We start from the raw sequence: 23139 nt of genomic DNA on the forward strand, positions 1-23139 counted from the left end.
CACTGTTGGTACTGTTGCAGTCTCAGATAATGTACAGTGTCACTCTTGCTAAATGTCAGGTCAGCAAACCTCTTCCCATTCCCAGATATTTAAAGACTGGACAGCTGATCCTTGGTGCCATAACATTTCAAATCTATATGCTTTCTGAACCACTAGCATTTGAAATGCCACCTTCTCATGAACCACCTGGATACCTTTTTTAAGACATTCGGATTTGTTGAATTTGTTAAATAAACTGCACACTTCCTGAGAAATTTCTGACTCTGTAGGCTGTTTGGTTCTTGAACATTAGTTAATGCACCGCCTGTGCCAGATTTATTAAGGGATTATAGTTGTAGTGTTACTTTCAAAAGCAATGCTGAAAATGTAGGCTCTAAAATCTGTGCTTGGATTATCTGAAAAAGCTAAGTAACCTAAGGATTACTTAATGTAACTTAATTTAAGGACTACTTTTCATTTGTCAAGGTTCCGAGTCTTATACTTTAATTTTCCCTTAAATTTCTGTTATTCTTTTGCCATCAATCAATCAATCAATCAATCAATCAATCCTTACAGAGATTCTTCTGGAAACTTAGGCATGAAGAAATTTATTATTGTCTAAACTTTCCAAAATTAGAGTCTATGTTCTCAGATACTTCTGGGAAAAAGGATATTATTTTCCAAATGAAAGCATATATCTAGGCGGCATGAGGTATATGATTCATGGTTGATAAATAAGATCTGGAAAGTTTTCCTATTTCCAAGACTTTATTTTGAGGTGGCAAGGAAAGATCTCGGTCCCTGTAAATAGTGTCAGCCTAAAGAAAGAAGGTCATAATAGTTGTCTTTCAGCTGTAAAATCCCAGAGCAATGGTCACTGGAATGCAATGCACACCTCTTTCTGATAGAGAATAGTGAGTTAATTTAATCTTCTTACAGGTTCCTGACACATAACTATCAACACATTCTGGCCTTGGCATTTGCTGTGAAGGAAATCAATGAAAACCCTCACTTCCTACCCAACATCACCTTGGGCTTCCATATTTATAACAGCAACTTCATCGGAAGCTGGACCTATCATAGTGCAATGGAGCTTCTTTCAACAAAGGACAAATTCATCCCCAACTATAAGTGTGATGGCCAGAACAATGCAGTAGCTGTCATTGGAGGACCCAGTACAAAAATCTCTCTGGACATGGCAAATATCCTGTGCAATTACAAGATTCAACAGGTGAAATATGCTCCCTTTTTCCCCCCAACCATATATATATGTATCTTACATGTCCTTCCTTCCTTCCTTCCTTCCTTCCTTCCTTCCTTCCTTCCTTCCTTCCTTCCTTCCTTCCTTCCTTCCTTCCTTCCTTCCTTCCTTCCTATCAGGAGGTTACACATTAAGGTCTTAAACAAATAACAATTAAATGGGTATTTAAGACATTAATTTCAATGAAAAAAACCAAGAAGATGAAGTTTTTGATGAGGATTCTCATCAAAATCAGGTAAGAACTTTAAGGAAGTCAAAACTCTACAAATGAACAAAGAAGTCTGTTTTGACCAGCTTGCACATTTTTATTTTGGCCAGCTTTTATATATTTATGTTTCTCATATACAATAAAAAAAACCTAGTATATAAAATGTTCAGTGAATCCAATGACTAGACAAACCATTATAAACCAGAAAAATATTTGGGATCAAGTATAAATAGCTAAAAAGAATATGGGATGTTACAGATAGCGTTCAGCTTTAGCTGCAAGAAGGGTTTGACAGGTAAAACTTTCTGCCAAATTTGAAATTGTCTTTTTAAAATTCTGCAGCAATGAAAATGGAGAATCATGTATGCTTGGAAAAGTCATCCTTGGTTTATTTTTAATACAATTGTATTCCTGGCTCGGAAAAAGTCAAATACAAAATGTTACCCCAGTGAGTTGTCCAGACAAGAAGTACCACCAGGAGTACTAGTCTACCTTTATTGTAAGGTTACATTAACAGAATCTTGCAAGACTGAAAGTATTTCTCCCCTCCTTTCCATTTACCCTCTGTAAAACTAGGGAGGGTCCCTTCTGAAATATTTCCAACACCCTCCCTCCTTCTTTGGGATAAGATAACTTTTACACACTGGTTGTCCAGTCTTCCCTCTCTCCCAGGACCATTACACGGAGTCAAACTTGAGGTGCATCCTATATAACCTATATTTAGTTAATTAAAACCATAGTTAATCTGGCTTCTCTGGTCATTTTAATAATCACTGTTCTCTCCATTATTGTTTTCTTATTTGTATTTTTGAACTCTTCATTTTTCTCCTCTTTGTGCTTTGAAGATGAGCTTCTTTCTCTGTTTTTGTTTTTCTTGTTTTAAATCCAAAAGGGAGAAAAGAAAAAGCTTATTTTGGGATATGGTATTAAAGATTTTAAAGAGCAAAATTTGGTAGTCAATATGCTATGTGTTTTACTGACTCTATCAACTGGTCAAAATATTTTTTTTTTTGTATTTACATAATTCAACAATTCTTTTGCTAAATTTTGCATACTTATTAGAGTAACACATTTCAGTTGTTTTTATTTCTTCAGCTAATCTATGGCTCTGCACCTGCAATTAATCATGGAGACTTTTTCCACTGGATGTTCCCCAACAATATCCTTCAAAACAGGAGAATTCTCCAATTATTGCTACATTTTGGGTGGACGCGGGTTGGGATGATTTCTCTGAACTATGATGATGGAAATTGGTTTATAGAGAATGTGGTTTCAATGTTTCCTCAGAGAGGAATCTGCCTTGACTTTATTGAAACTTTCCCCAAGAAGACGTACACTACTCAATTTGCTGAAATGTGGGAAGAGGGAAATGAAGTATATGAAATTGTTATGGCAAGCGTGGCCTCTGCTGTGGTTGTACAATCTGAATTTATGATGAGTATGAGACTGTTGTTCTCCCAACACGATATATCAAAGAAGGGGAAAGTCTGGATTATGATAGCCCAGATGGATTTCACTTCAACTTCTCTTCAAAGGAACTGGCCTTTACACTTCATTCATGGTCCTCTATCCATTGTGGTTCACTTAAGAGACTTGGCAGGATTTCAGGATTTTGTTAGGAAAAGGAATCCAGCCTCCGATACAGAAGATGGCTTTCTCAAGGATTTTTGGGAAGATGCATTTCAATGTTCATTCCCCAACTCCAGTGGAGAGAGGAATTATGAAGATATGTGCACTGGGGAGGAGAAGATAGAGGCCCTTCCTTCATCAATTTTTGACATGCACATGATTAGCCACAGTTACCCAATCTACAATGCAGTCTATGCTGTGGTATATGACTTGCATGCTATATATTCATTCAAAAGGAAACAGAGCATTGTGCCAGATAAAAGTAGACTGAATCTTCTCCATCAGCAATCATGGCACGTATCATTTTGAGCTCACGAATGCCAGAGTAGCATATGCATTTATGTATATTTGTTTATTTATTTAATTTCCATAGCTGCCCATCTCAACCAGGTGACTCTGGGTGGCGAACAATGCTTAAACAATAAAAACAGTAAAAAATAATACAAAAATAATATACAGTACAAGGTCAAATCAACTATTCAATATTACCAACAACTCTATGGGTTACTTACTATTTTCAAATAAAGTGAAGGTCTGGAAGATATTTTATGTTGTATAAGAAATTGCAGATAATTTGTAAGAGACAATGCATAATATTTGTCAGTATTCTCAGGTAAGCAGCACATGATAACCTGTATTATAGCCACGTGCAAAAATGGCTTAACTCTGATAACAGGCCAAAACCATGTGTTTTTGTCCTCCCTGTTTTCCTTCAGATGTATTACCCTATGGAGTCACAGCTATGCTAGCCAAGTACAATGAAAATACAGCCCACGAGATCTGGAGAATGACCAAGCTGCCAAAGAGTGAATATGGGCTAGTAATTAGGTCCAATTCACATATTTCAGCAACTTTTTCTGAAATTTTTAGACCCTTGCCACAGGGTACCACACAGCATGCCTAGGGCATTATCTGCAATAAACAGCTATACTGATTTTCAGATAAAAGATAGTGAAGAATGGAATAGTGACTTCTTGGGGTTTAGTTAGGATGACATTAGTTCACAGTACAGTAGACGAATGTTCGTAGCAGAAATTGGTGCCTGTTATTACAATTATGTCAAGAAAAATTGATTGAACAGCGCAAATGCTACAAAATGCACAGGTTAGCATGACTTTTTAATTCTATTAGGATGTAAGGAACTTAGCAAATTGCAGTTGGACTTAATACCTGTCCAACAAATTGTCTGTCAGGATCCTGACAACTGGAAGCACATTACCTGTTTGGTGCAACTCTCATCTCTTTTCTTAAAAAAGCGACAGAAGAAAGTGTTCTGACCGTTGCTCAGAGCCAGAGTAGTATCGTACCTCAATTAGCTCCTAAGTCTTCTGGTGCCTGTTAAGCAGCGCAGCGCAGTGCAGCCCCTCCCCCCCGAAAGAGCAAGGCCAGGGCGCTGAGGCAAAGCAGAGCTCTCGCGCCTTCTGAATCTCCCCCAAGCCAACCGACCCAAGAGGCCCCTCACGCGCTGTTCCATTTCAAATAGGCGACCTCCCCCTCCTCCCCCACCGCCCCTCGCGCCGCAGCCCTCTCCAACGGCCGCCCTCCGACGCTACTCTTGCCTCAGCCCTCGCGCTCTCTCCCTCCCCTCCCTGGCCAGATCGCACGCCACCGAGGAGGAGGACGGCGGGGAAGGCCGGTAGCGGGAGCCGCAGCCATTGGGGCATGGGCCGCCTCCTGGTTGGGAACCCGCGAGACCCTTCGGTGGCAGCTCCGCCTTTTTTCTGCCAGTATGCGATAGCTAAGCTCCCCATTTGTCTAATATCGTAATAATAATAGCAATAGCCTTTTACTAATGGTGCATGTCTAAATTTAGGATTTGTAGGGTTTTTTAAAATATTTTGCTTGTGACCACAATAAAAAATTCATAGTGCATTTAGCACATCTAAATGAGTCTAAGGAGCAATCACACATGCACACACACACAAATGCACAAAAATGCAGCAACTGGAGATGGAAACCAGACAGATTGAAAATGAATGATTTTTAGTCATAGGAATCCCAAAGAGAAAACATTAGTAGCAAGAATTAATTAATAGTTAATGGAATAGACTGGGAGAGAGAGAGAGAGACAGCTTCTCATTTTATCTCTAAGATTCTAAAAGTGTTTATGGTGCTCCCCGACTTCCATCTCCAACTACATTCTTTTAGAAAGTACAGTGGTACCTCGGGATACGAACGCCTCTACTAACGAACTTTTTGGGTTATGACCAGCTCCGGCCGCAAAAATTTACCTCGATGTGCGAACTCCGCCTCGAGGTACGGTCATTTTTCCGCCCCTGACACGTGGTCCGCGGCCATTTTTCCGCCCCTGACATGTGGTCTGCGGCCATTTTTCCACTGCACCGCGCCCAGCCGTTTTTGTGCTACGCCGCGCCCGGCCGTTTTCGCGCCGCGCCATGCTGCGCCTGGCCATTTTCGTGCTGCACCGTGCCGCGCTGCGCACGGCTATTTTCACACCACGCCATGCCGCGCCTGGCCGTTTTTGCGCCACGCCCAGCTGTTTTCCCACCCCTGAGGCGTGGTCTGTGGATGCCAGAACGGATTAACGGTAATTACATTGAACCTTATGGGAAAATTTGCTTCGGGGTGTGACCAAATTCAGAGGGCGGAACGGATTAACCGGCTTTACACTGAACCCTATGGGGAAATTTCCTTCGGGTTACGACCAACTCGGGATACGCCCAGAGTCACGGAACGGATGAAGTTCGTATCCCGAGGTACCACTGTATTTAGAAAGCTTCACATACAATAACGTAGACTTCTCAAAGCATCTCAGAGATTCTAAAAGCATTCTTCTCCCCACCCCCATAATGGAGTCTGTTTTTCAGAAATCCTTAAAAGAAGAGCACCATAAAAGAAAGCTGAATGTAATATAAATGGAGTATTTAAGAAATGTGTGTGGTAATACAAGAAAGGATCAGGTCAAAAATGGGTGAATGATCAGCATGAAAAAAATACATTGAGGTTGTTTTGTCATATACAAAGAGTGAATATGAAGGAAAACTGGGAGGTTGAGAAGGTTTGATAGAAGATTCTCTTCTATTGGAGGTTGAGAGAAAAGGAAAGACAGAGAAAGGTAACAATTGGCAGAATTGATGAGACTTTCAGAATGAGAGGGATTTAGAGGAAAAGAGGCATGTGTGAATCACTGAATGCATAGCGAAGTTGCAAGGATGGTTTAGAAGAACAGAAAGGTTTGGAGCTGTTTATTTCCTTTTTCTTATATACCTTTCATTTTCTTTGGATTGTTGGTTTCAAAACCCAGTCAAAGTTGGAAGTTTAGATACACATACTCCTGAAGAAATGAAGTTGACCATTCAGGAGAATGCCATTGTTTGGCCCATCAGTTTTAATCAGGTAGGTTTGATGCATGTTTTGTGTGTCCATCCCTTCAAAAACAACATTAAAAGCAAAGATTCCAAGACCATGTTCTATAGCAGGGCTCTCCAAACTCTTCAGCTCATTGACCCCTTCATGAACTTTCAGATTGTTCGACAACCCCCAAAGTTTATTATATGAAAATAATTTCATAAATAGTACTTTAACAAACAACAACAATGGATAGTCCCATCATCACTATATTGACCACTCTGGGGCACCCTGTTCTATAGTCAAGTTTCCCAAAAAGTATACCAAGCCTTTCATTTCTTTTGTTTGTTAAAAGCTGAGAATTGAATGTTTTTTGCAGATGCCATTTATTTATACCTATTGTTCCCTTCTTCCTTGCAGATTTGGGGAATAATAAAACACTGCTGCTGCTTTGATCATATAATCATAATCCCAACTTAAAATATGTTGATAAAGAAATAAAGTTTTGTTAATAGAAATAGAAACCTCTGCAGGGAGGCATGGAGGGTCAACAAAGCCAAGATGGCATCCACAGCTATGTCACTTAAGCCTTGTCCCTTTGTTTATGCAGTATGAATTGCACGCACAGCACACATTAGAAAAGGTGGGGTATTATCACAGTCATGATTGCCATCTTGACATTTTTTACCTCCCTGTTCATGCTCCTGAACATTTACAAGTATGGGCTTTGGGGCTGAATCCCATTGGAAAGACATAGAGGAAAAACTGGAAGGGCAACAATTCCATAACAAATCCTTGTGTAGTTACCAAATGCTAAAGTCAGGAAACTGCATCATTTTTAGTTTAGCACATTCAACCTTAATGCTGAATATATACTGAAAGAGACTGTAATAAAGGAATATGAACATGCTTTTAAAATTGGAATGAGAAACATCAATAATCTGTGCTATGTTGATTGCACTCCTCTTATAGTGAAAAATACAACTGATCTGGAAGCTCAAGTAATAACAGTCAAGGAACCCTGTGCAAAAATGGGATTACGATTAAATATAAATGAGGCAGTAGGTAGGACAGCCAGCCTAAGAACTGAGTGAATATATTAAAGTGGTGGATAGCTTCTATCTTTTAGATTCCACCAGCATCTTTTAGGTTCCAACAGTAAAGGAACGAGCAGTCAGGAAATATGGCACAGATTGGCACTTTCGTAGGGTAGTAGTTATTCAGATGTTGTGACACGTTATACCTATGATGTTTAGAATCATGCGGACAATGATTTTCCATGTGATTCTCTATGGAAGTAAAAGTTGGACTGTGAAGAAAAAGGATAGAAAGGATGTTGATGATTTTCCATGTTGGTTTTGGAAAAGACACTTAAAAATACAATGGATAACCTGGAAAACAAACAAATGGATCATCAACCAAATCAACCCTGAGTTCTCACTTGAGGCACAAATAACCAGGCCCAAATGATCGTATTTTGATAGATTTCTACTTTTAGGAAAGGTGGAACGAAAGAGAAAAAGAGGATGACCAGCAGCAAGATGGACTTGAATGTAGTAATTTTGAGTGCACCGTTGGAAGACCTGAATGACCAGATTGGTGAAAGATCATCCTTGAGAAGTTTCATCTATTTGATCAATAAGACTCAACACAATTTCATAGCAGCTAATCAATCAATAAATGACTCAATCAGATTTTGGAATTTGGAGGCTATATATATATATTATATATATATAGTCAGCCTAAGATTTAATGTTCATTCTGGTCACATCAGACTGCACTACCTTTGTCTCAGAGGATGACCCAATGGATCACAGGGTTGTCTAGTTCCCAATAAATCTATTCCTAACAAATTAAAGCTAGAAATTACATCTAATACTAATTTACTAGATGCATATTCCTAATATTTCTCATCTGTAGCTCTCCTTTTATTCAGAAGCTCCAGTACTTTAGTTACCTATCATCTACAAAACAATCACTATAAGGCCTAAAGCAGTGATGGAGGAGGAGGAGCACCTGAAACTTTTGCTGACTGCAGTGTCTTGGGGAATACCCTATGATTATCTAAGGTGATAATTATTAAATGCTCATTACTCAAAGCAGAAAAAGATTTTTCCATTCCAATTACATACAGGTATATAACTCCTGAACTGATCAAAGGGAGGGTTAGAATCTCTCTCTCTCTCCATCCATCCATCCATCCATCCATCCATCCATCCATCCATCGATTCAGCAGCCCAGTGTATATCCATTTAGTGGAAGGGTCCGGACTCATAAAGACCATGGCATACTAAACAGCTGAATGATAATGATCAAAGTAGGAGTAGAAGATGTTACATTAAAGGACAATCACCATGCCTGTTGTATGAGAGGGTACTTCTTGTCCCTGAGACTTCTGGTATATTTGCTGCTGCTACCACAGACAGACTGTGTGATGTCTCCTGCAGTGTGTGCCATTCCTGACTCTCTGAAAGTGCAGTACCAATATTATCAGCCAGGTGATGTGATAATTGGTGGGATAGTTTCACAGCTTTTCTCCTTTTCTGAAGGAACAGACTTCAGAACACACCCTGCACCCAAGTGTGATGTTGAACCTGTGTAAGAAAAACCAAATTGTTTTCCATAATACTTGGCTATTTCCTAGCAATGCCACTGATACGCTTTTAGCAACTCTGCATAGATTCTAATACTCCTACATCCTGTTATTCTGATCTTCTGGTGATAGAAAATAGGAGATTGAAATGGTGGTCAGGTCCCCCCAGCAATTTCTATCCCATCGCTCTTGGATTTAACCCAACCGTTTGGCTTAAACTTTAAGCTCCAGCACCGAGCAAGGGGTTGGACTTCTAAATATCCCTTCTAGCTCAATGTTTCTATGATGTTTGCCAGACCTCTTTGTATGCTGAGTTTTTTCTGATTTTTTATCTCTGATGGGATCAAATCAGTCAATAAGACACACTAGATTTGATTGTATGAACTGGGAAAACCTGCATCAGCCCTGGCCCAGTCTTCTATTGCTGAGAGTACTTGCCATTTTATATATATAGCATTTTTTATACCCATAGACATCCTACCCCAAAATCATTGGGGAAAAATCTCTCCAGTAAAGGGTACCTTTCTCTGACTTAGTGAGAGGCCAGAAGCCCCTAGAAGGCAAACTAGAGGAAACATGACCCACCATTGGAATGTTTTAATGCATAATCTAGTGATACAATATTTAGTTTCATCTGCAATGTAAAAGCCCTGTATAATTTTCTGAGCATAAGTTCTCTGAAAATGGACCTCTTCCTTACGGTTCAGGACAGCTGAAATATTGATGAGGATAAGAGCACAGATCCATTACTAAATGGTAATGGTAAAGGTATTCCTTTACTTAAAGGTGAGCTCATTCTAAATGTCAAGTTTTTTGTTCCCCAATATTCTCCAACTGTAAATATGGGTTATTCTAAGGCAGCGTACCTCTTGCAGGAGTAGTGTGGAAATGTCCACAAGATAGAAATTCATGGCTTACTCATCATGTTTCTTTTACTTTAGTGTAATGCTGAAAAAATATCAGCACACCCTAGCCTTGGCGTTTGCTGTGAACGAAATCAATGGAAACAGCATGATCTTACCCAACAGCACCCTGGGATTTCATGTCTATGATAGCCACTTTGATGCCCAGATAACTTATCAGAATACACTGAACCTTCTCTTTAATCAGAAGCCGACTATCCTCAACTACAGCTGCAGCAAGAAGATTCCAGCAGCTGTCATTGGGGGTACTGACTCAGAAACCTCCCTCCACATAGCTAGTATTTTAGGCATCTACAAGATTCCTCAGGTAAGGTGAGTTATACCTTAATATATTTAATATTTATGCAGATGCAATAAATTTGCTTAGGAGCTTTGCTAACAGGTACACGTTATGCACATTTTCTCTATGGCGATGTACCATAAGCAGGTTGATTTGAACAGAAATAATATAGCTTCTTCTAAATTCAATTTGGGGATGGAAAGAGTTTTAAGATCTCATTGCCAGCACCACAAATCATGTACTGTATAACCCTCACTTTGTATGAACGGATAATATGGATATAAGTGGTTCTTGTTTAGAAGGACGGAACTTTGTCTTTCTCAATAGGATTAAAGTTTTACATTCTCACAATGCCAACCGGTATTTCTCTTTAATAGAAGTGACTATCTTCTTTTCCTATTCTCTATTAACTCTATCCTGGTCTTAGCTACTCTCTTTTTTCTTTTCTGACTTCCTCTGTTTTGTTTTGTTTTAACCTATGTAACAGAGGGGGAAATCTATATGCTACAAAGAGCTAGTTTGTGACTGGAACAGCCTGCAGGTCCTATAAACTAAGTAATAACTAACTGACGAAACTAACTAAATGTTTTTTAAAGAAAGTAAAAAGTACTGTGTATAAGAGTGTGCTTCTCCACATCTTGCTTGTAAGGAATGCCCCGTTCGTCAAGAGAAACTCCCGTGACACGTGTGGTTCACAAAAGAGGTTTACTCAAGCATAACGCAACAGTTACAAACAAAGCCAGGACTGGCTTGGCACATTTCGTTGTACAATTTATAACTCTCCCCTTCCCACGGTTCGCCCCGTCGTCAGGTTACAAGCTACAGATTATCAATACCCTAGTAATCCCCCTTAATGTTCCAAATGGCAGGTTCAGCCAGTATCCCATTGTCTTAGATTGCTCTGCCGCTCCAGCGTGGTCTTGTTTCCCCCAGGGTCCTTTCCATTGCACGCAAAGCCAGGGTTTCCTCGATTGCGCAGTGATCGCCTTCCGCAGCCCGCGGCTTTGCTCTTTGTCCCAGCGCGCCACTCATCAGAGTGGGTACAATCCATCCACTCTGCGGTTTCCTTGTTAAGTGGCCACAGGTGGCTGATCAATCAGCCATGGCTCACAATTCCTCTTTCTCCCCGGCTTGTGAGCAGGCGGTAGAATTGGCTCAGCACGGCTGGCCGGGTTTCCTAGCAGTACCGTGCCAGCTGAACCTGACATTGCTATGGAAATGAGAATTGGTTATGTCAGGAGACACATAAAAATAAGTTGAATGCAATGAGAATGGGATACTTCAGAAGTATCTGTTATAATAACAGGAGAGATAGAGTCAAGAATGGATGGGCGAGGAATGAATTTGGAATGAATACAAAAGTGAATAGGAAAGCCATACATGCTCATGGTTTTCTCATGGACAGAGAAGATATGAGGATCAAATCGCAAAACAAATAGAGAAAGGGCAATACATGGGTCGAAAGGAAGGGGAAAACTGAGAATGTCACAGTTGCATGTTGTGGATGAGATCCTCAAAAAGAAAGAGAGGAGACATTGAAAAAAAAAGCAGAGTATGATACTCTGTATGGACATACTGGAGGCAAGGTTGGTTTGCAAGGATTGAAAGGCATGGAGAAATATAGGGAATAGTAATTATGTAAACTAGGTTAGATGTATTTCCTTTTATTTATATTTCCTATTATTTCATATCTTTAATTGCCTTGACTTTTTACTGCTTGTTCCTTTTCTGTCCTCTGCATAACATAGTTTCTCCCCAAAGGAAATAGTGTAATGGGTATGAACATATGGATTAGACCAGGGGAGCACTTAAATAGGAGACTATCAGGAACTCCCAAGACTGTAGACCAAACTAGAAAGTTGAAAATAAAATATCAGAAGAAGGCATTGGTGAACCATTTCCACCTTGTGACCTAGAAAACAACTTAGACATGTCTGTGAAGTCAGCAAGTTTAATTTAGGAGAGTCTTTATCTTAAGCTTTTATCATTATTAATTAGCTGTCAGCATCAGCATCTCTGTTCACTCAGGGTTTGTCTGAAGTCAAGCTGTTACATCAGTAGTATAGTCCTGTCATTGCTATCTTGATCTGATTTCATGGGTTTAGATTTTGTCATTTAAATTACAGGGTATTTAACCAATTATTTTGGATGGTGTGAACTTTTTGTTCTTTACTATTATTCATTAGTTTCTTTTATTGTGTCCAGTTGGCCAAGCATTTAAAGGAAAACAGGTTAAACATTGCTGTAAATAAATAACATTGAAATAAATTAACACTCCAGGATGAAAATGACAAAACTTATTTTCCCTATGTTCTCAGGATACTTAATAGAAGGAAACAGAGGGTGGGGGAGATAAATATCTCTGACATCTAAATAAATTATTTAGCTTCTCTTATCCAATTAAAAAAATTGTTATGTGGTAGATGCAGTAAGGATTATTATTAGCACACATACTGAAGAGTTGGATAGATGGATTGATACTTCATTCTAAGTAAAATCAATCTACCCAAATATTTCGCTCTATAATTAAGAGAGAATTTAGTTCAGCATGAATATTTATGCAGATGCAATATGAATTCAAGATAGAGAAGCAACTACATTTCTCCATGTGGTTTAAAACACTCTAAATGCACAATTAATATTTTAAATGTAATCAATACATACGGTGCTATATTAAAAAAATAAATTAGAATATATACAATTTAAAAATATGGCATTAATATATTAAGGGATGCTTAGGAGAAGAAAAAACATCTTTGCTTCCTGCTTGAAAGATAGTAAAGTAGGTCCAGATATCCATCGTTATGGAGAACTTGGTGTCTACCATGGAGGTAACCCACTTCCTTAGCCTGAGAGGACACCAACTAAGATCCCTGAAGATAACTTTAGAGCATGGAATGGAATTTGAAGATTGGTTTCTTCATATCTGTGATCCTAAGCTGTGAATATCATGAACTCAAATATAAAATATTTGAACTGATACATCACAGAACATCCTAAACAGAATATACACATTTGGATATTACTTTAATGTCTATTTCAAAGTACAGAGAAGACAGGGTGGACAACATGTTGTAAATAAAGAGAAAGCACAATTCAAGTCAGACATGAAACATTTTGACTGAGCTTCAGCATGGGATGGCTGTAAGCCTCTTTTATTTCACTACACTTTTCTGAAGTTAAAGTGGTAAGGAGAAAGTCACCAACAGCCCCTTAAGTGATTTGGGGTTGTAAATGTGAGAAAAAGAACTAGCATTATAGAAAAGTGCTTGACCCTGAAGATATTTTTATATTTCCCCAGTATGAATGTAATTATGTTCTTCTTTAGGTCACCTACTGTTTATATACTCCTCCAGTGAATGATATAAGCCACCCCTCTTTCTTATACCGCATGGTTCCTAATGAAGCGCATCAATACACTGGGATTGTCCAGCTATTGCTTCATTTTCAGTGGAAGTGGGTTGGAATGATGGCCATGGAGGATGATAAAGGAGAAAAGTTTGTGCAGACCTTGGAACATTTTTTTTCAGATAATGGAATTTGCATTGCCTTCGCTGAACGAATGCCACTCCAAAGCAGTATTTTAGGTGTGGTTAGTTTCAATAGCATGTTTAGAGAAATGGCCCTGTTGCTCAGTGAAGCAAAGGTTAATGTCTGCATTGTAAGCGCTGATGCTCATATGATGTTAGATTTGCAGATAGTGCTCAATCTTGCCGAATCAGACATGATGGTGCCTGTGCAGAAGGTGTGGGTTATGACGGCCCATTGGGATTTTTCAGTGGAGCCCTTTTTAAATAATTTAAATATGCATGTCTTCCATGGTACCTTGTCCTTAGCAAGTCACACCACTGAGATGCTAGCATTTCAAAATTTCCTTCTCTTCCAGAATCCCCATTCTGTTACAGATAGTTTTATCAGAGTCTTCTGGGAACAAGCATTTAAATGCTCATTCCCAGCTTTTGGCATAGATATGGAGAACCATAGAAGCTGTACGGGCAGTGAGAAACTAGAAAGCCTTCCGCGGCCTTTTTTTGAAATGAGCATGACCAGTCAAAGCTACAGTGTTTACAATGCTGTCTATGCTGTGGTGCATGCTTTGCATGCATTACATTCATCCAGAAGGACACATGGAACAGTGTTGGATAGAGATCACCCAAGGACTTCTAAATCACAGTATTTTCAGGTAATGTCTCACCTAGAAGGCAGATCTTTTTTTTTGACAGATCAATGTTATTGGTAATATTAATGTCTTCATTTATATAAGAAGGTCATCTGTATACAATGTATTACTGGGTCTTCCCGAAAGAGATGCAGGGAAGACAAGACAGTAGGTATAAACAGTAGAGATAAATGCATGTTAGTAGACTCCATAATGCAATAAAAGGACTAAACGTTTTTGAGACCAACATTTTCATAAGTTTTGAAGGAAATGAGAGGTGTATTTCTGAGGATGCATAATGCTACAAAATCCAGAATTTACACCTATAGCATCAAATCTTTATCATTTTGCAGAACATTCTAACTTAAGTAAATAATAAAAATTGCACAATAGTGATAGCAGGAAAAAAATTCATAGTTGCTAAACAACCACTTGGATACCCACCCAGAGTCGCAGAGAAGCGGTTGGCATATAAATTTGATTTAGTAGTAGTAGTAGTATTCGCCTGGCAGACAATAAACCTTAGCTTTGAGATACTTGGATTCCCATCAGTGACATAAGTTTACCAAGATATTTCTATGCCAAAAGAAAATTGAGTCTGTTTATTTGACACACATTAAGCAAAACTTTTAAAAAGTCTACCACCTTTTAGTTTAAATAGTTAGTTAGTTAGTTACTTAGTTAGTTAGTTAGTTAGTAAATTTATATAGCTGCCCATCTCACAAAAAGTGACTCTGGGCGGGGTATAACCATTAAATTAATATCATTTTTAAAGATGTCAAATAGGATGAGCTGAGCTGAAATGTTTGATTAGGGAAGAAGGAAATAATGGGACTACTAATAATGGAGTGATAAAATAATCAAATAGCTTCAGAATATAGCAAAACTTTATTCCAAGCCAAAGATTTTCATTGTTTCCATCAGTTTGGTAAAACTTGTCAAAATTTCATTCATTCCAGCTTTACCATTTCCTAAGTCGAGTCTCCTTTAATAACAGTGCTGGAGACAAGGTGTCTTTTGACCAGAAGGGTGAATTGCTAGCTGGATTTGACATTATCAATTGGGTTACTTTCCCTAACAAATCCTTCATGAAAGTGATAGTAGGACAAATGGATCCTCAAGCACCATCAGGCAGAAAGTTTTCCATCAATGAAAGAAAAATCACATGGCATGACCATTTTAATCAGGTAGGACCAGAATGGAGTTTGAAAACAAACATGGATGGGCTTCTTTTCAGCAATGAATGATTCCATTGTATTTTTATATTAAGAAGAGTACGGAAGACGACCAACTTGAACTTTCTGATCCTGTTTATGAAGCTTTTGGATTTGCAGAGCTAGTTTGCAAAGGGGAGAAGGATAGGGAGGAATTTAGGCTTTCACTCTCTTTCCACAAGGAAATGGAAAGCTTTCAAATAAGGAAACTCTCAGCTGCCCCTGACTGGGGACGTGGTGGTGCAGCGGCTTAATGACGCTGAAAGTTGCAAGCCAGAAATGGTCGATACTTCAGCGGTTTGAGCCCAGCCTTCGCATTAGCAGGGTGAGCTCATTTCCTCCCCAGTTCCTGTCAACCCAACAGTTCAAAAACTCATGTGAGTAGATAAATGGATACTCTCACTCCGGTGGGAGGAAAAATGCTGGTGGCGCCTTGCAAAAAGGAGATGGGAGCAGTTGCCAGTAGCGCGGAACCCACGCACGCCCGAAAAAGGCACGAAGCAACAGAAACCCCGCCTCCTGCGCTCGCCAGCTGGACTCTGCTCTAGGAAGGAGGCTCTGGCAAACCACTTCCGAAATACCTTGCCTTGAAAACTGCAAGGACTCATCCAAAGCAGTCACTGCAGAGTCGGTAACGACTGAGTGCAGATATTAAAAAAAAAAAAAAAACAGCTGCCCCTGAGAGTGTTCTACTGTGTACCTTTAATTCCTCTGATTGAGAGGATGCATTTTCATTACTGAGCATTGCCTGTCCAGCTCTTAAGCCATCCTTATAGCCTCACCCAAGGTAACCCTTTCAAGTGAAATTAAGGAGGAGTTTGTCAAGGAGACTTTTCAGTATGTAGGTTCTCAGGTGCCTCAGGTCCACCTGAGGCAAGTATACTTGGAGCCCAAGATAAGATCATTTCAGTGCTGGGCTACAGGCTGATAGTTGTCTTCTCTCTGCCCTTTTTATACTTAGTTTTAAATGTCACACTATTGGGTGTTCTCTCTCTCTCTCTCTCTCCCTCCCCCCTCATTCTCCATATTCTTCCAGTGCTTTAATTAATGTACTCAGGAGCTAGGTGGGGATAGAGTCAGGGAGGAGGGGACAGAGTGACACAAGCAATGGCATTGTGATGTAAGTCCCCACTTTTCTACTTGTGTTGTGACATTGAATGGACACCCAAAAGAGGTGGAGTTTGCAGTGTGAAGCCACATGTCAGCCCTTGGATGGAGTCCAGACAAGAAACCAGCTTCATGAATACTAACATTACCTTTATTGTAAGGTTACAGTAACAGTATCTTGCAAGTCTGAAAACATTTTCCTCCCCTCTTGTCTTTACTTTCCAGGGAATTAGGGAGGGTCCCTTCTGAGACGCTTTCCATGCCCCCATTCCTTCGGTAGGCTGAGATGTCACTTATCTGGCCATTGACCTGGCTACAGCTCTTCCTCCTCCTGTCTCTCAAGGATATTCCCACAGACTATTACACCACAAGATCTATGTGATGAAAGCAACAAGAGCTTGCAGCTCTTTAGGGTTTTCATTGCTTGCATTGCTTTCAATATTCTAAATTATTTTGTAATTGATCCAAAGAATTTACCAGGTCAATTACTACTAGTAGTAGTTGCAGTAGTGATATCATACAGAACACAAGCTTCCTCCTTTTTAATATAGTGCCTTCTATTTTCAAGAATCCACAAGCTAGTATTTATTGTCATTTAGCAATAATTTAACATCCTGGGCATCAGGAAAGCATAGGTAGCATTTTCTTTATTTCACTGTAACTTGAATTTTAGGGGGGAAAAAAGATTTATATACAGTAACTCAGGCATATATCTGTCAGAGTAAATCTGGAAAATGCATTTAAAGATCCCTGTTGACTCTTGCAGAGGAATTTAGATTCCACACAGGTGCCCATAACTGAAGTGGTCCCAGCTTTTCAGGGATAATATAATGTACATATTGACTTCATGATACTATAGACTGGGCAGCACTGAAGTCAAATACAAGCATCTCAGAATGATGACAAGAGATTAATCCCATACAGTAAGTTATGATAACATATTAGTGATGAAAAAAGCCTAATTAAAGTGAAGGTAAGTTTTATGAATAACACAAAGCATGCTATTTTGTGTCAATTCTTTCTTATATGTGTACACACCTGCACATACATACACACACAGATACAACTAGTAGGATGAAAATTTGAAATGCATATGAAAATTTCTCAGAGGTTTATGACGCATGTACTGATTTCAGAAAACTGTTGGATTCAAGGGAAGAAAATACATATTTCACCTTCTCTTCCTCTCTCCTCCCCTCTCCCCCCCCTTATCTCTTGTTAATGAATAGACTATACCTCTTGCTCTGTGCAATGATCATTGCCCTCCAGGTTCCAGAAAGAAAAGGAAGGAAGGGGAGCCATTTTGTTGCTATGATTGTAATCCATGTGCATCAAGAAAGTTTTCAAATAAGAGAGGTAGGAAACATTGTACTGTAATGTTTGTTTATGTGTGACTGGATGTATACAGAAATGCACACAGGCATATCACACAGAGAACATATCACACACATACAGGTCACCCTCATTATTCATGGGAGCTCCATTCTGGTTGAGCTCCCATATAGTAAGATTGCAAACAACGAGGTCATGAAAAAAATACTTTATGCCAGTGCAGAGGGACAACCATCATTTTGTGCAGGCATATATTAAAAAAATGCATCAGGGGCAGGCATATATTTTCCTACTGCTGATATGTGAAGCCATGGGTAACAGCTTGACTAAAGACAGCTAGTCTGTTGTGTTTTCAAAGATGCTACATCATCACTAATATAAAAGTTTAAATTCAGCACGTAGATAATGGCTCTGATGTAATTAGTTACACTAGAGGAGATGCTATTGAAGTATGCCAAAATTTAAATAACATTGAAAGACATAAGAAATCCTTCCATACAACTACTCTACCCACATTCATGAAGCATTGCTTCCTTTCAGTAGAAAATTTACAGGTGACAGAGAAAGCACGTATAGAGCAAGAAACTCATGTATATAAAATCAGTTAAGTTTTCATATGTGCTGCTTCCATATCTCTCATTTGGTGTAGTGGAGTAGCAAACATGAGAATTTTTTTTTCTGGCTCTGTACTTCTGAGCAAATCGACTTAAACTAACGTCCCGTGAACTAATTCATAATTCAGAACACACTATTTCTGAAGATGGTACACTTTCCCAAATTTTGCAGAAATGTGTATATTTATGGAAATGTGTACAGAATAAATGTTTTAGTGAAAGCTGATTTTAAAAATGAATACCAGCATTGACACAGAGACAGAGAGACTGAACACTTGTGTAAATAGTATGAACTGAAAATTTTTTTGCATAAACTCATTCTTTCTATCAGAGAAATAGCAAAAAATTACAACTATATATAGTGTGTTATACATGTTTATGAAGATGTTTCACGATTTATAAAGTTATGTATAAGATTAACAAATATCCTTCTCAAGCAAAGTCCAGGAGGGGAAAAATGTGAGGAAAAGGGAAAAATGTTTTTTAGCAACATCTGCCCCAGATCACATTCTTTGGTGGGAGTAGTCCTCAATCCTACTTAGTAAGAGAAGTCTTTGGACATGACAAATGTATTCAGTCTTCATAATATTGGTATAGGAGGGGTTCTCTCAAAGCTTCTCAAAAAGAAAAACAAATAATTGTTGACCTCTTGCTTTTTATAATATAAGATTCAGCTTCATAATATTGGTATAGGAGGGGTTCTCTCAAAGCTTCTCAAAAAGAAAAACAAATAATTGTTGACCTCCTGCTTTTTATAATATAAGATTCAGCTTTAAAAATCAAAGCTGCTTCCATCCTTCAACACATTGTACAGGTATTTTGATAGATGGAAAAGCTTATGTACAGTATTAAGAAAGCAGGAGATACTTTAAGAGAGATGTGGAGAAGTTGTGTGTCAATGTTGCTGGACTACATGTTCCAGCACTTCTGGCTAGGAGGGTTAAAGGCAATGAATGATGAGAGTTGTTGCGCATCCAGTTCCAAGAACCATAGGTTTCCCACTGGTGCTTTATGACATTGGATGTTTTCAATTAATAAATACTTCTCAGTAGACAGAAGTATGCAACATTTGAAATAGTGCTATGAATTCTGAAATAAGTATTTTCACAGATATGGATGACTGCTTAGACTGTCCAGAACAACAATATCCAAACAAGGAAAAAACCCTATGCATTCACAAAGTTCTAATTTTTTTGTCTTACAATGAAACTTTAGGCATCACTTTGACTGTTTTGGCTCTGTCTTTTTCTGTGACCACAGCAGTGGTACTTGGAATTTTCATAAAACATCGGAATACTCCCATTGTCAAAGCCAACAACCAGAATCTCACTTATATTTTGCTTGTTTCACTCTTCCTCTGCTTCCTCTGTTCCTTGCTCTTCATTGGTCAGCCCCAATTACTGACTTGTCTTCTCCGTCAAATTGCTTTTGGGATCATCTTCTCAGTTGCTGTTTCTTCAGTTTTGGCCAAAACCATCACAGTGGTTCTAGCTTTTATGGCTACCAAGCCAGGATCAAAAATGAGAAAATGGGTGGGGAAAAGATTTTCAAACTCTCTGGTTCTCTGTTGTTCCTGCATTCAAGTAAGTATTTGCATATTATGGTTGTGTACTGGCCCTCCATTCCCAGATTTGGACATGCATTCTCTTCCAGAAGAAATTGTAGTTGAATGCAATGAAGGATCAGGCAACATGTTCTATTATATTCTAGGATATATGGGATTTCTGGCTCTCATCAGCTACATCGTGGCTTTCTTTGCTCGGAAGCTGCCAGACACTTTTAATGAAGCCAAATGTATTGCTTTCAGCATGCTCGTGTTTTGCAGCGTGTGGGTGTCTTTTGTCCCAACGTATCTCAGCACCAAAGGAAAATACATGGTAGCTGTGGAGATCTTCTCCATTTTGGCTTCCAGCATTGGAATATTAGGATCTATCTTTTCCCCTAAATGCTACATAATTGTCGTGAGACCAGAACTGAATACAAAGGAGCAGCTAAAAATGAGAAACTAGCAATAGCTGAAATCCCATAATGTAGAAGAATTTAGCTCCGGCCTTGAGAAGAAAAGGGGAGAGGTAAAATGTTGCTTAGTCATGAGAAAGTAGAAAGTGCAAGAAAGAGATCTCAACCTCGCTATCCTTAAAAAGGGGAAAGTGGATGTTTTGGAGTGGCTTTCAAGTGTCTGTTAATATACCCTATAACAATAAAGTAGTATTCCTGGCATCCTGTGGTGTCAGTTTTTTGACCTGACCTACTTCAAAAGGTTGACACACCATTACAAAGTAAACATAACTGATTATAGTATTTCTCTTTAAGAACTTCAACCCAATGCATCTTGTCTTCTGAACAATAATGAAAAGACAAGATACTGTATTTATCTCACTGTATAAATTGTATATTTAGAAACACTTTTATCCTCCATTTCACACTGTATATCCTCTAATTAAAAAAGTTCAACTATGACTGCTGTTTATTATGACTGCTACAGTGAAAGCCACACTGCTAACCATTGTGTAAAGTTAAAGCTCACAATATGTAGAAACCCAAATACCTTTTGTTGCAATTCACACAGTGAAAATATAATGTATAATGTGTGTGTAAGGGGAAAGAGCAATCCTTCTGAGTGTCTGGGGAAGTGACAAAAAAAAATTGGTCAGCTGGCTAGAGCATGCTTGCTGGGGAATTCTAGGAGTTGAAGTCCATACAACTTAAAGTTGCTGAGATTGAGAAATGTTGGGCTAGGAAATTTCAGACTACATTCGTTCATGTGAACCTATAGCAGGCTAATACATTTCAACCTACCAGAATTTTTGGCCAACCTGCTTCACAAAGGGGTGGGGGTAGGTGCCAATAATAGAAAACAAAAATCATTTATCAAGGTTAAAATAGCTGATTTATTTATACCTAAAATAGAAACTATTTGCAACTAGGGACCCCATGCCCCTTTCCCAGCCAAGTATCTTTTTTAAAAAGATAATTTTATGAGATTTTTGGGTCATGTTAAAAAACTATGTTAAGTACTGAAGAATTTAATACAAGATATGTAATGGATGGAGTTAAAGGACTATGCATTCCATCATGTTATTCCTTCAATTGATCAATCAAGGATGCCTATGGGAAGTTTAAAGATGGACATGACCATGTCCTTAATGATCAACCTCAAGAACCATCCTGATTCTAGTCCTGGAGGTACGATATTCACCTCCTGCGTAGCAGCCATTGATAAGCTTATCCTCACTTTTCCAGACTGCTCTGCATGGGTTTCTAAGGTACCGGTCATCACAAGACTAGGTTTTAAGATTAATAATCAGAAGGTGAAGAAGCTGACAAAAAATATGAAAACAGAAGGTCAAATAGAACTGATGGAGAAAACTGGTTTTAAAATTGAGAAAAAAGTAAAATACTTGGGTATTATCATAAAAAAACATGAATTGTATGTTATTTCAAAATAAATATGTTAAAACAAGGAGTGAAATTAAGAAGGACATGTTAAGATGGCAGAAATTAAAATGTCACTGTCAGGGAGAATTTATATGATAAAAATGAATGTATTTCCTAGAATCATGTTCTGTTTCAGACAATACCTGTTTTGACAACTGATGTACCATTCAAGCAATGGCAAAAGATATATTTAAATTTGTACAGGGAAAAAAACCACAAGTTAAATATAATATGTTACAAGATGCAAAGGAAAGAGGAGGATTTGGTTTACCAGATTTGAAATTGTATTTCACAGCTTGTTGTTTGGTCTATCTGAAAGAATGTGTGTTGCTGAGAAACAAGAGACTTTTTGAGTTGGAAGACCATGAGTTATGGTATGATAAAGTTAAAATTAATATAGATTTTAAAATCATTTTGTTAGACATGCCATATTGAGAATATGGAATAGATATAAACCCAGGCTGTGCCTGAAAACACCTCTGTGGATCTCAGCACAAGAAGTATTCTATAGAAGAGAAACAGCAGGCAAAGACAAATGGTTAATGTACCATTAATTATTGGAATATAAAATTAAATCAAGACAGCAACTCATGGGAGAAGGATATAGTTGTCAATGGTTTTCCCACTTACAGTTATCAGAAAGTTTCAAAACAGATTAAAAAATCTATGATAGAGAGCAAAGAATTTGGTATAGAGCAACCAAATTTGAAGAACAATTGTGTACCAATGATGAACATGTAATTGCTAAAATGTATAAACTTTTGTTGAAATTTAAAACAGAGGAAGAACAGGTTAAAGAATGTATGATAAAGAGGGCTCAGAATTTTAGTTATAGTATACAGATGGATCAATGGGAAAATATGTGTTGAAAAAGGTTGAAATTGACAATGCGTTATGATCTCAAAGACAACTTTTGTAAAATGTTGTATCATTGGTACATGACACCAGAGAAATTGTTCAGAATGTGTAAAGGCATTTCAAATGTATGTTGGAAATGTGAAAAACATGCAGGAACATTTTATCATGCTTGGTGGGCATATACATTTAAAAAAAAAAAATGGGTTCAGATACATACATTGATACAGAAGATTTT

The 23139-nt window shown here is 38.4% G+C and overlaps 2 protein-coding genes across 2 annotated transcripts in view; both read left to right on the top strand.

Moving 5' to 3' along the window:
* LOC112543304 (vomeronasal type-2 receptor 26-like) overlaps positions 1-1796 on the top strand; it is a 40019-nt gene extending 38223 nt beyond the window's left edge. The window contains exons 5-6 of the mRNA XM_088143955.1: positions 919-1210; positions 1791-1796. Coding sequence (XP_088000081.1) covers positions 919-1210; positions 1791-1796 — 298 coding nt within the window. The remainder of the gene's footprint in view (positions 1-918; positions 1211-1790) is intronic.
* A 3744-nt stretch (positions 1797-5540) lies between these two features.
* LOC103062747 (vomeronasal type-2 receptor 26-like) lies at positions 5541-20617 on the top strand. Its single transcript, XM_088143956.1, has 8 exons — positions 5541-5625; positions 7359-7447; positions 8809-8984; positions 9921-10209; positions 13511-14365; positions 15301-15528; positions 17892-18018; positions 19719-20617. The coding sequence occupies exons 1-8, from the start codon at positions 5541-5543 to the stop codon at positions 20615-20617; spliced, it is 2748 nt and encodes a 915-aa protein (XP_088000082.1).
* Positions 20618-23139: the final 2522 nt, after the last annotated feature.

The sequence above is a fragment of the Python bivittatus genome, unplaced genomic scaffold (assembly GCF_059951505.1).
Source record: "Python bivittatus isolate LINGU-HERP-01145 unplaced genomic scaffold, Pbiv_v1 ctg000430_np1212, whole genome shotgun sequence".
NCBI classification, from domain to species: domain Eukaryota; kingdom Metazoa; phylum Chordata; class Lepidosauria; order Squamata; family Pythonidae; genus Python; species Python bivittatus.